Source organism: Boleophthalmus pectinirostris, unplaced genomic scaffold, assembly GCF_026225935.1.
Source record: "Boleophthalmus pectinirostris isolate CB_2022bp ecotype Guang Dong unplaced genomic scaffold, ASM2622593v1 HiC_scaffold_6, whole genome shotgun sequence".
Lineage (NCBI taxonomy): Eukaryota > Metazoa > Chordata > Actinopteri > Gobiiformes > Gobiidae > Boleophthalmus > Boleophthalmus pectinirostris.
This window is the reverse complement of record NW_026571447.1, coordinates 26,108,599-26,121,022: the sequence shown is the minus strand read 5'-3', so window position 1 is coordinate 26,121,022 and position 12,424 is coordinate 26,108,599. Positions and strand designations below refer to the sequence as shown.

General features: G+C 37.1%; 1 protein-coding gene across 7 annotated transcripts in view; it reads left to right on the top strand.

The window, feature by feature from the left end:
- Positions 1-12,424, top strand: part of itga8 (integrin, alpha 8) — a 77,157-nt gene that overhangs the window by 36,169 nt on the left and 28,564 nt on the right. For all 7 annotated transcript variants that reach the window (XM_055163261.1, XM_055163264.1, XM_055163259.1 and 4 more), the window contains 2 exons: positions 11,642-11,687; positions 11,877-11,984. In XM_055163261.1, coding sequence (XP_055019236.1) covers positions 11,642-11,687; positions 11,877-11,984 — 154 coding nt within the window. The remainder of the gene's footprint in view (positions 1-11,641; positions 11,688-11,876; positions 11,985-12,424) is intronic.

Genomic DNA, 12,424 nt, shown 5'->3' with positions numbered 1-12,424 from the left:
ATAAGTTAAATAAAATATTCTCAAATAAGCAACAAATGTATCAACAGTAAACAAATATAAACAGTAAACAAACCTTCAAAAAGTAAAGCACAACACTAACAGTTCCAGCATGAAGTTTTACTCAAGCTTCATATTTTTGACTAGAAAAAACAACTTGTCCACATTGTCTGCAAGTAAGTGCAGATCTGCTGGCAGGAAAGGGGGGCAGGGGCAGAGATTCCATGCCGACGAAAGGCGAAAATGAGGACTGATGCATGACGACCGTGGTTTTGCAAGGATTCACATGGTTCAGAGGGACATTGTCAAGGCAGTCGCACTAAATATAAAGCACTGCGGGAAACACTGCCACTCCAATCACGGACGAGTTCCCTTGTGAATATTAAAGAGCTGAGCCTTCCATGTAGATGCCCATGTGGTGGCAGAAAGTAAACACACACTAATTGCACAAACTCACTTGTGCACAGCCCTGCACCAACCTAACACCTAAACGCACAAATACATGTAACATTACACCCCTAAAAAGTATTGTTCTGCTTTTTTTCTGCTTTTACTTAAGTGACATTATTGTTACTTCATTCAGTCTTCACAGTACTGTGGACTACTGACTATATTTTAACTTCTACTGGGGGGGTAACAGAGGTGTAGTGGGTGAAGCATTTGTACACCGTAAAATCCAGGTTATGTCCAGTTTGAATCCTGCCTTAGCACAAATGGGCTTTTCAAATCACCATACCACTAGTTCAAAAGCACAAAAACCTGTAACATCAACACTATTAAAACTACTTAACTTTACATTAAAGACACTAAATAATTACTAATTAGGACATTTTAAAACATTAGTCAAAAAGCCGTGGGAATCTTGGTCTTTAATTTTCTTAAAAGTCACTCAAATGCTTAAAAATAGACTCGGATGTAAGTTAATTACCAAAGTAAATGTCACAACTTCCCACCACTGTCCAGTGGAAATCCTTTAATTGCGTCAGGACCCATTATAGACCCTAGTAGTAGAAGTGGAGTGGTTACAGGTTGCTGAGTGCTATATTTGGGTTTTTGTTGAGGAAGTGAAATCTGGAGGGTGGCACATGGGTACGCACAGTGCCTTTAAACCCACACAACGCGCAGGTCGTCTGTCATTAAAGAGCGCGGAGCGGCGGAAGTGCGACACGAGCGTCTGGTGTGTCATTACTGAGGTAGTAAAGTCACACGGTTCAAAGGGAGCAGCACGGTTTGATCAGCCCCATGAAAGGGCGCTCGTCTGGGGTCTGCTACTGCCGCCATATGCCCCTGTCAACAGTCAATGTCATTACTGCAACACCACACACTTAAATACCAAACCAGCTCCTGTTCTTAATAAGTAGAGGATCACACAGGATCAGGGCTGACAGCGTTTCCTACTGAGACTATAGTAGTCCACATTTTATCATCATATAGTTATCAGACTTATTAAATGGTGTATCAGAGTATACTTTTTGTTTATGATTGATTAAGTTACTTAGTCACAGGTATATTCTGACATTGTTTCACAGACAGTCATATTTAACATACACTGACAGACAGACAAAAAGGTGTAGGCTGAAGCTTGAACTTATTATACCTTTTTACCCTTTATTTCTTTATCAGAGTATCATCTTGACACCAGATCATCTTCATAAATACAGCAAGAGTAAACAAACAAATCAGTAACAGTACAACAAAGTACTATAGCACAAACTAAGTATTGTAATTCATGTATCTGCCCAGAGTTAAACATTTAAACTTCGTTATAAAATGGAAGAGAGTGGTGCACAATTTTAGGTCTTCTGTACAGTTGTTCCAGAGGTCCACTCCTTTAACAGATATACAATATTTCATAATGTTTGTTCAGATTTTGATAAACGTGGCCGTACCTCTGAGCTCATATTGGCTACTTTGGATTTTGAACATATTCTGTAATGATTTTGACAAGAGATTGTTGTTTACTTTGAACATGATTTTCAAAGTGTAAAGGTCAACTAAATTGTAAAACTTCAGAGTTTGAAGGTTTATAAATAATGTATTGGTTGATTTATTATTAAGTTAATGATGTGATGACACTTATTATTTTGCAAGGTAAAGATTGGATTTGTATTAGTCTTATATGTATTGCCCCAAATCTCAAAACAGTAGGTTGGGTAGGACATTAATAGGGGGTTGTATATAATAAAAAAATATCTAGTATATATCTGTATTTGTATACAATTGCGATTATTTTGGATAATTTATTTCTAATTTATGTATTGTTTCTTGTATATAATAAATGTATAAGAGTAACCATTCACTTAAAAAAATGTACAATATCCGCATCAAGTGATTAAACCCATTTTAGAACCGTGGCAACTTTTAGAAGTTCAAGTCTGTTGTTTTGGTTAAATACACACAAGTCAGTGTCACACTCCTTGCAAAAAGAAACTAAAGGTAATTCAGCTGTATCTGTAAGTAGAAAAAAGTATGCTAGATCATTGTTCTTTCATATCATTAATATTTTTGTGGACAGACGGGGTCAAATCTGAATTGTAAGGGGTCACGTTGCCAAAAGGTGAATTAAGGGCCCAACCAAAAGGTCAAAGGTCAAGGTGACGCTGTTTTTACCTGCCAATCACATGGTCTGGCAGCGAGAGTTGCAGACAAAGAGGTGTGTCCGACGCTGCGGTCAGGACGTGTGCGGTGGAGGGGGGTCGTTAAGGAGCTCATTTGGGTTTCTAAAAAAGGTGTTAAAGGCTTTTTATTAGTCTTATTGAAGTATCCTAACTACAAGTTTAAGTTTAAAAGGCGCACTCTGCCAGCAGGCCACATTACAGGTCAGATCTGTGAAGAGGTTACCCTGCTAAAGTACGAATGCATGTATTTCCAGGGTGCAATAAAAAAGCTGTAATTGAATAAAAACTGGAGAAGATATGTTTGATACCATGCTGTGAAAATTTCTAGGAAAAGCAAAAACATCTACATGGCAAGACTGTCCACCAGAAAAGTTACATAGTGTATCTTTAAGCTGCTGTGACACAGTTTGTGCCTGCTCTTGTGGTCAAAACACATTTCCATTGTCCAAGAAATTATAACTCTTACTGAAAAACTCTCACTTTACATACAACTTTATATATGTATTTTATTCTGTGAGTTTGGCAGTTTCTTCCAAAAAGACTGTAAACAATATCTAATTTTTTTTCCAGCTTTGAGTTAAGGCTGATATGTGGTTTGGCAATAGAAGTCAGATTTATAGCTCAGTGTAATGTTTTGTTTTAAAGTAGGACTTAAATTATGGGGCAAGACAAACTATATTAGCAAGGCCTGTATAAGGCTGCCACTTACAGGAACGTAAACATTGCCCAAAATAGTTTACATTAAAGTCCACTTAAAACAATTTGTACAAAGACATGTCATAGTTAAGTTTGATTCATCTCTACGACCTCTTAAAATTCTGGACTACTTTCAGGATTATAATGTACCATATATTTGCTGCGGGCAAAATAATAGGGCAAAATAAGACTCTGTTTTTCTCAACCTTTTAACAGTAAACTGATTATACATTAAAGGGCCCATATTACACTGTTTTCTGGTCTATATTATAATCTTCATCATTATTCTTCATCAGAAACATCCCTGTGTGTGTTTTGTTTCATTCACACATATTTAACACACAAATCCTGTATATTTAGGCTAAATTCTTCTCTCGAACAGAAAACAGTCCACCTTGTGATGTCATGTGGCAATACAGGAAGTGCTCCACTGTGTTTTTAAACTCCATTCACCTTCACTAGAGGACCTGGAATTTCCCATCTCTACTCAATGAAATGTAGCTGTTAACTTGAAAACTAGGAAGCTGTTAACGTGAAAACTACCACTACATGACATCAGAAAGTGGAATTGAGCATTTTGAGATGTAGACAGCCTAATAATGCTCTATTACTCAAACGTGTGCAGTAACAACATTATCACACGCAGTTGTGTAGCGGGGTTTTTAAGTGGGGGTATGCGATTTGTGACTAAACCAGGAGGACAAAACCAGGACTGAACCAGAACTAAACCAGGACTTATTTTGGACATGAGAGACTGGTTCAGTCCTGATCCCTCATGTCGCAGGTCACCATAGGACAGTACTGCAGATATCAAGAGCCTATGCAGGTTTTCACCATTCCCAATAAGTTTGACAATTAAGTTGTAGCTATTTTATATTTGCTTTTTTTTTTATATCTCACGTCGGGTGAAGTGGGTGGACGGCGTACCCCCCCGTACCACACCCTGATAACATGGATAAAGCTCATAAGAGTCAAATTGCATACTATAGGACCGTTAACAATCCATCAGAAATGAAAATCTGCTTAGACAAGGTTAAAGTACCATAAGTATTTTGCATAACGTCAAAACAACTACTTCCATATAATTTTGTTGTGGATTATATCGACCACCTAAAGTCTTTTAAAAACCCATAAAAACAAGTAGCCTTTCTTTCTTTTTTTAAAATCAACACCCTTTTCCACAGAGTGCCATTGAACTTTAACCTTTAGTCATTGAGGCGAGTCCCCAAACAGACAGTTGGGAGCGTGGGGCCAGTGACACTTTGACAGTCTGTCTAAACTGTGCATGGAGCCTATGTTTTCACAGCAGACACACACACAGGTAGAGCAGATTAGTTACCCAGCCTCTGTATTACTGTGACCATTTAAGGCAACTATCATAGTCTGATTTCTGTATGCTGGGTTTAAGCGGTGTCATATTCTAATCAGACAACTGTTCGTAAATGTTATAATTGAGACTGAAGGCACGTGAGGACTTTATGGTAGAAGAATTAACTATTTTGAACTGGTTTACTCTTATTATACTAACTGGGCCAATGGAGCTCAACAGCCCTGCCCACTTAGGCTACATTCAGACTGCAACCTGAAGTGACCCAAATCCAATTTTTTCAAATGCGACCCAGGCCACTTGGATATATGGTCCTAAAACCAATACATATCAGAACTTTTGACATGTGACTTCAGTCTGTAGGCGCTCACAAATGTACACAAACGTCCTCGTCATAGGATAATTGTGTATGAACTCCGTGTCAGTGAAGCAGCGAAGCACATAACAATCCCACCAGTCTTGGCTGCGACTCCACGCCCACACGTTCCTTTCAACGGACATTGCTGCCAATGCCCCACAAAAAACAAAACGCCATGGCCAGAAACCTTGTCCTTCTCCTTCTCAATCTCCTCCTTAAAACAAATAAGCTGTACATGTTCTGGCTCCGGTACAACAGCAACTTTAAAAATCGCCAGGTGCTCAATGCCAGCGTCCATGTTTAGGCTTCTTCCATAAACACTATGCTCGCTCGCTGTATGTGACATTTCCATGTCTTCCAATGCTCATGCAGGACACTTTCGAGGCATTTAAAGTTCACACTGAAGATCACATACAAGGCGCATTTAAATGGAAATGTGAACAACCTCGCAAAAAAATTTGAATTGAGCATTAAGCCATGCAGTCTGAACATAGCCTTAGAAGCCGATTCTGGTTCTAGAGGAGAGTTTCTCATTCATTTTTCCATTTTAGATGTTTTGAAAGAACTAAAAGTTAATTAAAACTACATATAAAACTTAAAATTCAGCTAAATGTTTCCACAAGCTGGTGATTTATAAAGATTAAGCGAGCTTTCACTTTCAATTTTTATTTTTATTTTTCCCTAGCAAACCTATGGTAAAATGAATGACAAACTATTGAGCATCATCACTCTAAAGCTCCATTAACATGATACAAATACTACCACAGACTTACATGGTTTTATCATTTAATCATCACTCTTGATAGTTCTCGTTAGACAGGAGAGAATCCTACTGATCAGGTCAGTGAGTTATTCACCCAATCAAGAGCAAACATTACTTGTATATTAGTAGCCTAGTATCTATTTTACTACTTTACTCACATACTTTATTATTTTCATTCATTTTCTATTTGCTTTAATACTGATTTGAATGTCTATTATTGTTATTATCAGATTTTAAAATTAAGTCGAAACTTAATTAACATTTGTGGGTTTCAGTTACCTTACCTCTTTAACAATATTCATGAAGTACTATTGTCTCATATGAGATCAACTCCACCACATAAACATATTGAGAAGTTCCTGTCAGTCTTTGGTTTGTGGCTCTAGAGCTCAATATGTCTGAGCACATTTGTACTGACCTCAAATCAACAGTGGCAGGCGGCAGTTTCCTGTGTGTAAGGAAATCAGATTGACATGAGAGGAACGCTCGGTGGATGTTATTTGAATTAGCCCCTGTGCTCGTTCACACACACTCTCAGACACGCCAAACTGCTACTTTAGTAAGACCTAAGTTCTACCTGACAAATTAAACTTCTTATGTAAAATGTAAATGATTGAATAAGTGCAGTGTCAGTGTTAATATGATCTGAGATATTTCATAATAAACAGCAAAAAGATGAAAATGACTAGAGATTAACCAATACTGGCATAAGATATCTAGGACATTTTGCTGGTCGGATATGGATTACAAGCCAGGCTGGTGCCACCTAGTGCTTCTGCTCATTTTTATTTCTCTCCAGCGACTAGGTCAGGAATCGGAATACACTAGATGGTTTGCAAGTACCCCGGAAGTTTTAAATCACACACCGGCCGATCAGTAAAGAGCTGTGAAGTCATGACTTTTATAGTGCAGCAAAACAGTAAACAAAGCGGTCGAGATGGATGTAGATGAAGCCATACATTCTGTGTTGGCAATGATTCCCAAGATCGAGGATTTAAAGCCGGAAGAAAGAGAATGTTTGGTGAATTTTATCAAGGGGAAATATGTTATTACCCTTCTGCCTATTGGATTTGGGAAAAGCTTAATATACTAGTTAGCCTTGTTAGTGGTGCATTACATACATGATGACCAAATAGCAGCGATTGGTTAAATAAAAAAGTACCCGCCTACTGTCGAGCGAATGAATCCTAATGCTGTGAGGTCAGGCGGTTTCCAAGAAGTGAAACCGGCTGATGAATCAGGCTAATAAATTACAGAATATTGATTAAGTCTATTATTGGGTCTATAAATTGAGGTATTTACTTTCCAATATTGGTTCAAAAGTTTCATAAGTTTGAAGTTTTTATCTATTCAAAACTGTTCTGTCTGTTTTGTCACTTGAAATATTAATAACAGTTGCATAACGCATACGAGAGAACAGTTTTGTCTTGTGGTAATTGTGTTTTAAGGAAAGTAACGCCATTTTCAGTCTGTCCTTGCTGTGATTGTACAGGTACTGACAAATATTAGTCTAAGTATTAATATGGTATTGACGGGTCTCTAAAAACTAGAACTTCATACTAAAATAAAGCCAAAGTAAAGTGAGTAAAGTAAGTTTGTGACAAAGTATTGGGAATAGTTTTTCTCTTTATAAAACTATTCCCAATACTTTGTCACAAAACATGATACTTTTTAAATCATTAGGCTACATAGGTAACATTGTATAATTTAATGTCAGTATTGGCTTGAAGTAAGAATATATTTACTTAAAAATACAACTAAACATAACTCATTACAACCCCATCCCTCGCCAATTATACACAGTGCATGCATTTGCCCTTAACCTCATCCTGGTCCTCCCTTTGCGAATACACTTTTGGCATCTACAGCAAACCCAAGTGTGAAGCGCAAACCGCTGTAACGGACACACACCAAGACGCCAAAGTAGGTTACATTTTTGACTCCTAAACTTGGAGCGAATCAGGAATTTCAGAGTAGGAGCGAGGTATTCCCAGTGCGCCTGTCTCTCTGTGCTGCCAGAAACACACCTTGCCATTGATTATCTTTACAGACTGCAGTTTACAAGCCAAGTATACAACCTCCAGCCCTCTCTTTCTCCCCCATTTTTCCTCTGGCCCTCCCCCCTTTAACCCAATCTTCCTCACTTCTGTTTTCCCATCTTTCTTACCTCTCTAACAGCACCACAAAAGCCACATCTTTAGGGGTCTTCCAGTCACATGCTTTCCTATATACCCACATCCACTTCACAGCGTAGCGACATACAGGGGACGGGGGGCTAAATGTTTAATGTTGTGGTTTGGGGGGGACTCCAAGACGCTGGGACCAAGGCAGAAACAGATGTTGCAGTCTCATTTTCAATTAGTCTCTTTCTTTTTAAATACACCAAAGAGGAAAAGACACACAAAGATTCAAATAGATTAGTCTGGCAGGTTATAGCTGCTTAAACAAGTCAGCGTTTAGCCACCATGTTTTAAATTGTAATCATCACATGCGATCATAAACATGGGTGGTTACATGGGTAGAACTGGTTGCATTCATGAAATTCTAAACATTTGTGTCTTAATTTCAGATGGAGGCCTGAGGTCTAGGCATTGGTTTCAACTTCCTGTTTATTGGCAACATTTTGAGGACATTTTATCACTCAAAAAGATTTAACATTTAGTTTTGAATCATTAAAGGTGCATTATGTAACTTTTCTGGTAGGGGATTACCTATCTGCTTGTCTCCATTGCTCAAAAATAACTTGAAAAACATGTATTCTTACCAGGGATGTAACGATATCGAAATCTCTTGGTATATTATCACGATATGCACCTCACGACACGATATTTATTGCGATATTTTGGAGTGGCAAATATAATTCTAGATAGGATTTTTATTTTTTTTTTTGCTTTTAAAATACTTTGACAGGTTTTTGTTACAAATTATTACTGTCAGAATTCAAGTAAAAGTCATATTTCTTCATGTTGTCTGTGCTGAAATATGGGATATGTAGTTCCCTATGTTTATTAGCTGTTCCTACTAAAAAAAAAAACTAAGCATTTAAGCAAAGGAACTTATAATTTGATACATTGTGACAGTTCTCGATATTATTGTGAGACTTCTGATGATATGATATCACGGTATTGTGGTTATTGTTACATCCCTAGTTCTTACTGTAAGCAGGGTTTATTGGTTTGTTGGTGTTGCTTGCTTGTCTACATGAAGATATAACAGTTTAATACTGTGGTTCATTCCAAGCATTTCACTAACATCTGCATGGAAACAAGTAGATTTCCAGCAAAGGTTCACCAGAAAAGTTGCATAGTGCAGCTTCAAGTGCTATTTTGATCACTCTGAAACCAATGGATGGGCAGTAGGGTGCATCGTGTACCTAGAGTAAATTTCCATGAGAAATTTCATGAAATTCTATTGATGTCTACTGGGTCCACCAAGCCTCTGAAGTTTTGTGCCTGAGGAAGCCTTAAATCTGAGCTGAAAATATATTTTTCTTTAATAATATCAAAAATAAGTAATTTAGCTCTATAGTATCAATGGAAGTTGAATATAAATATTGACATTTGGTACCAGTTTTATGTCTTTATCATCATTAGATTCGTAGATATGTCAAATGCGTCATTTCTTCAGCACTTCAAGGACCTTGAATAAGCAATAGATCCTGAATTGTAACAAATACAATTAGGTAACTTGAAATGAACAAATTTAGAACTTGAAACTTTGAAAAGTAAAATCTTTAATACAGGTATTATTGTACTATAACTGTCTGTTATCAGACATGTACACTGTAACCTACTTGTCAAAGCATCAATAAGAAATAGAGGTGTGCAAAAATATTGAACTATCGATATATCATAACATTTAATCTGATAAGTCTATGATCACTACAGAAAGAGTACAAACTTTATGTCTCTCATTTCATCTTTGGCCTTTCTGGATACTGAATAATTGTAAAAAAAAAAAAAAAAATCACTCAAAATCTTGACAAAATTGTCATATTGTAGAAATTTATAAAGATAGAGATATAAAATTGGATTGGTACCAAAAGATGTGCAATACCAACATTTATATTCAACTTTCATTGACACCATAGCCCTAAATGCATCATTTTTAAAGTTATCTGAGAAAAACTAATTTCTCTGCCAGAGCCTTACAGACGCCATGAGGATGGAATTTAAGAGACTTGGTTGACCCAGTAGATACTTTTCAACTGAGCTAATATTCCAGAGATTTTCTTTTATTTGGTATTGTCACGTTTTAAAATTGGGGACAAGTTGAATTTCTGACATTGGGGCAAATGATGCACCCTCATGGGCAGTTGCTTGAAATAAATGACCTAACTAAACTACACAAAAGTCCAGTCCAAGTCTAGCGTTTGTTTATTTTTGAGTCTATTTTATCTACATTTCTGTCCTCCTTTGGGTGAGTCATTGTTTACACATTGTTAATTTTCACTGAAGACAATGAACAAACAAACAGCTTTCTGTTTGATGTGAATACGCCCTGGTCGAAACATGTGTGATATGAGTATTTACAGGCAAATTTTAACCACCCATTTCTTCAGTATTAAACGATTATGTCTTTACAGCTTTACGACGTCACATGAGCACAGCCTATAGACATTAAAAGGCTTGTCTATGGAGCACAGCGTCGGAGCATCTGGCAGTGATGCCTTGTATTCATTAAGCGACTCTCTCCAGTTTCACATTGTTTTAATCAATGCTTGTGTGTTTTTCTCTGTGTCTATGCACACACACATATAACTGGTATGTGTCCCCCCCAACCACAGCCATTAAATGCCCCAGTTCTATTTAAAAAACTCACAGTGCCAGTTAAAAGAGCACATTCATCACACTAAAATAATCACATTTAGGAGAAAAAGTCTGTTGCTGTTTAGAATTAAGAGTTGTTGGGAAACGATGTGATTGGAGTATTGAGAAATTTACTAATGGCAAAGGAATGCAATGTGGCGTTTTCATCCTTCACCACACGCATCCACAGTACATTCAGCCATGTAATGAATCAATACAGGGGTGAGAAAAGTGGAAAAGGTCCAGTCAACATTTTCAGGGGGCACTATGTAACTTTTTTGGACGAGACAAGCAGCTATCAGAGTACCATAGTTCACATTTAATTAACTTCTGCAAAACTTGTGCATGTGGTGTTCATGTTTTCAATTTCCTTTTTATTGAACAGTTTAATTTCTGAATCAGTAACAGTCGCACACATTGGTAACACATTGGTTGGAATGTCTTCGTATTACATTTTAGTGTTATGATTATTGTGAGAAAAAACAGAACTATTTGTGATTATTGACTCCAGGGCCAAACAGCAGTGACATCCTTGATTTTCGTAATAAAGAGCATATTTAGGTCATCTTTTTTTAGACTAGAATGGATTGTCTTGGAATGTCTTGGTTTGAATTTCCCCTGGAGCAATAAACTATCTAGTATCCATCTATTTAGACTGCATGTAAAATTGTTCTTTCTTTATTCATTTATAATTATAGTGTGACCTTAAAAATCCTGACATTCCTAGTTGCAGATTGGTGTCAAACCAGACATTTTTGGCGTTTTGGTGTTCCAAGATGTGATACACAGACTCTTCCAATTCCTATTAAATACACCCTGAGGTTTAATATAGTTATAATGTAGTTGGATTTAGTTTGAAACATGTTATGTGTGGGAAAAGTGATACATCCAAAAGGCCAATGAGACAACTGTGTTCCTGTGAATGTATATTAAGAACTGTGCGTTTGATGAGGGCTCACGCTGGAGACCTTGAAATCAGTCCCATCTGTCTCTGTCTTTGAAGCTCTACACAACTTCCAGTCCCTTGTCTACCTCATTTCACATTGTTTAATTTCTCCTTTTATCTCCTTCCAGATCTTATTGTGGGAGCGTTTGGAGCAGGTGAAGTGTCTGTGTACAGGTAAGAGAAAGTTTAAGTATTGTACCTTTCACCAGCATAACTTGCAGTCATGTAATCAAAAATATACTCTCTCTTTGGTTCCTTTTATACTGCCACTGTGTTTGTCTGTTTTAAACGAGTTCTTAATAAAGTTGTACTGAATTGAAAAGTTGAATTAAGTTGAATATAGTGTGATGTCTGTGTCTACAGAGCTCAAGCTGTGATCTCGGTTGAGGCCTACATGACCCTGTATCCAAGAATCCTGAACCCTGAAGACAGAAAGTGTCACCTGCCTCGCACAGATGTTATGGTCACGTGGTAAGACATGATATATATTCTGAATATATTACATTCTAAACAAGACCACTTTAAATATTTGCTACATTGGCCACGTTTACATTATGTTTTTTTGTTTTTTTTTAAATCCTGAATCAATTACTCTGAATTAAATAGTTCTGAATTAAAATATTCTCCTTCGAGTTTACATGGAAATAATAATTCCGAATTGAGGTTTACATGGAAAACATGTTAAATCGCCTTTATTTAATTTTGCTCAATATCTGGGGGTTGAGAAGGGTCCTGATTGGACAGGGGGCCACGAACGTATTTATGTCAGTCGGAACAAAACACACACTGCAGTTGCTACCGGCTTTTTTGTCATCTCGGTTTGTCGTTACGCCATGAACACAAACATGATGCTAACTTTTTTGCTGTCGTTACGATGATAATTAAGCAGCAGCTCGAGAATTCTGTCATCA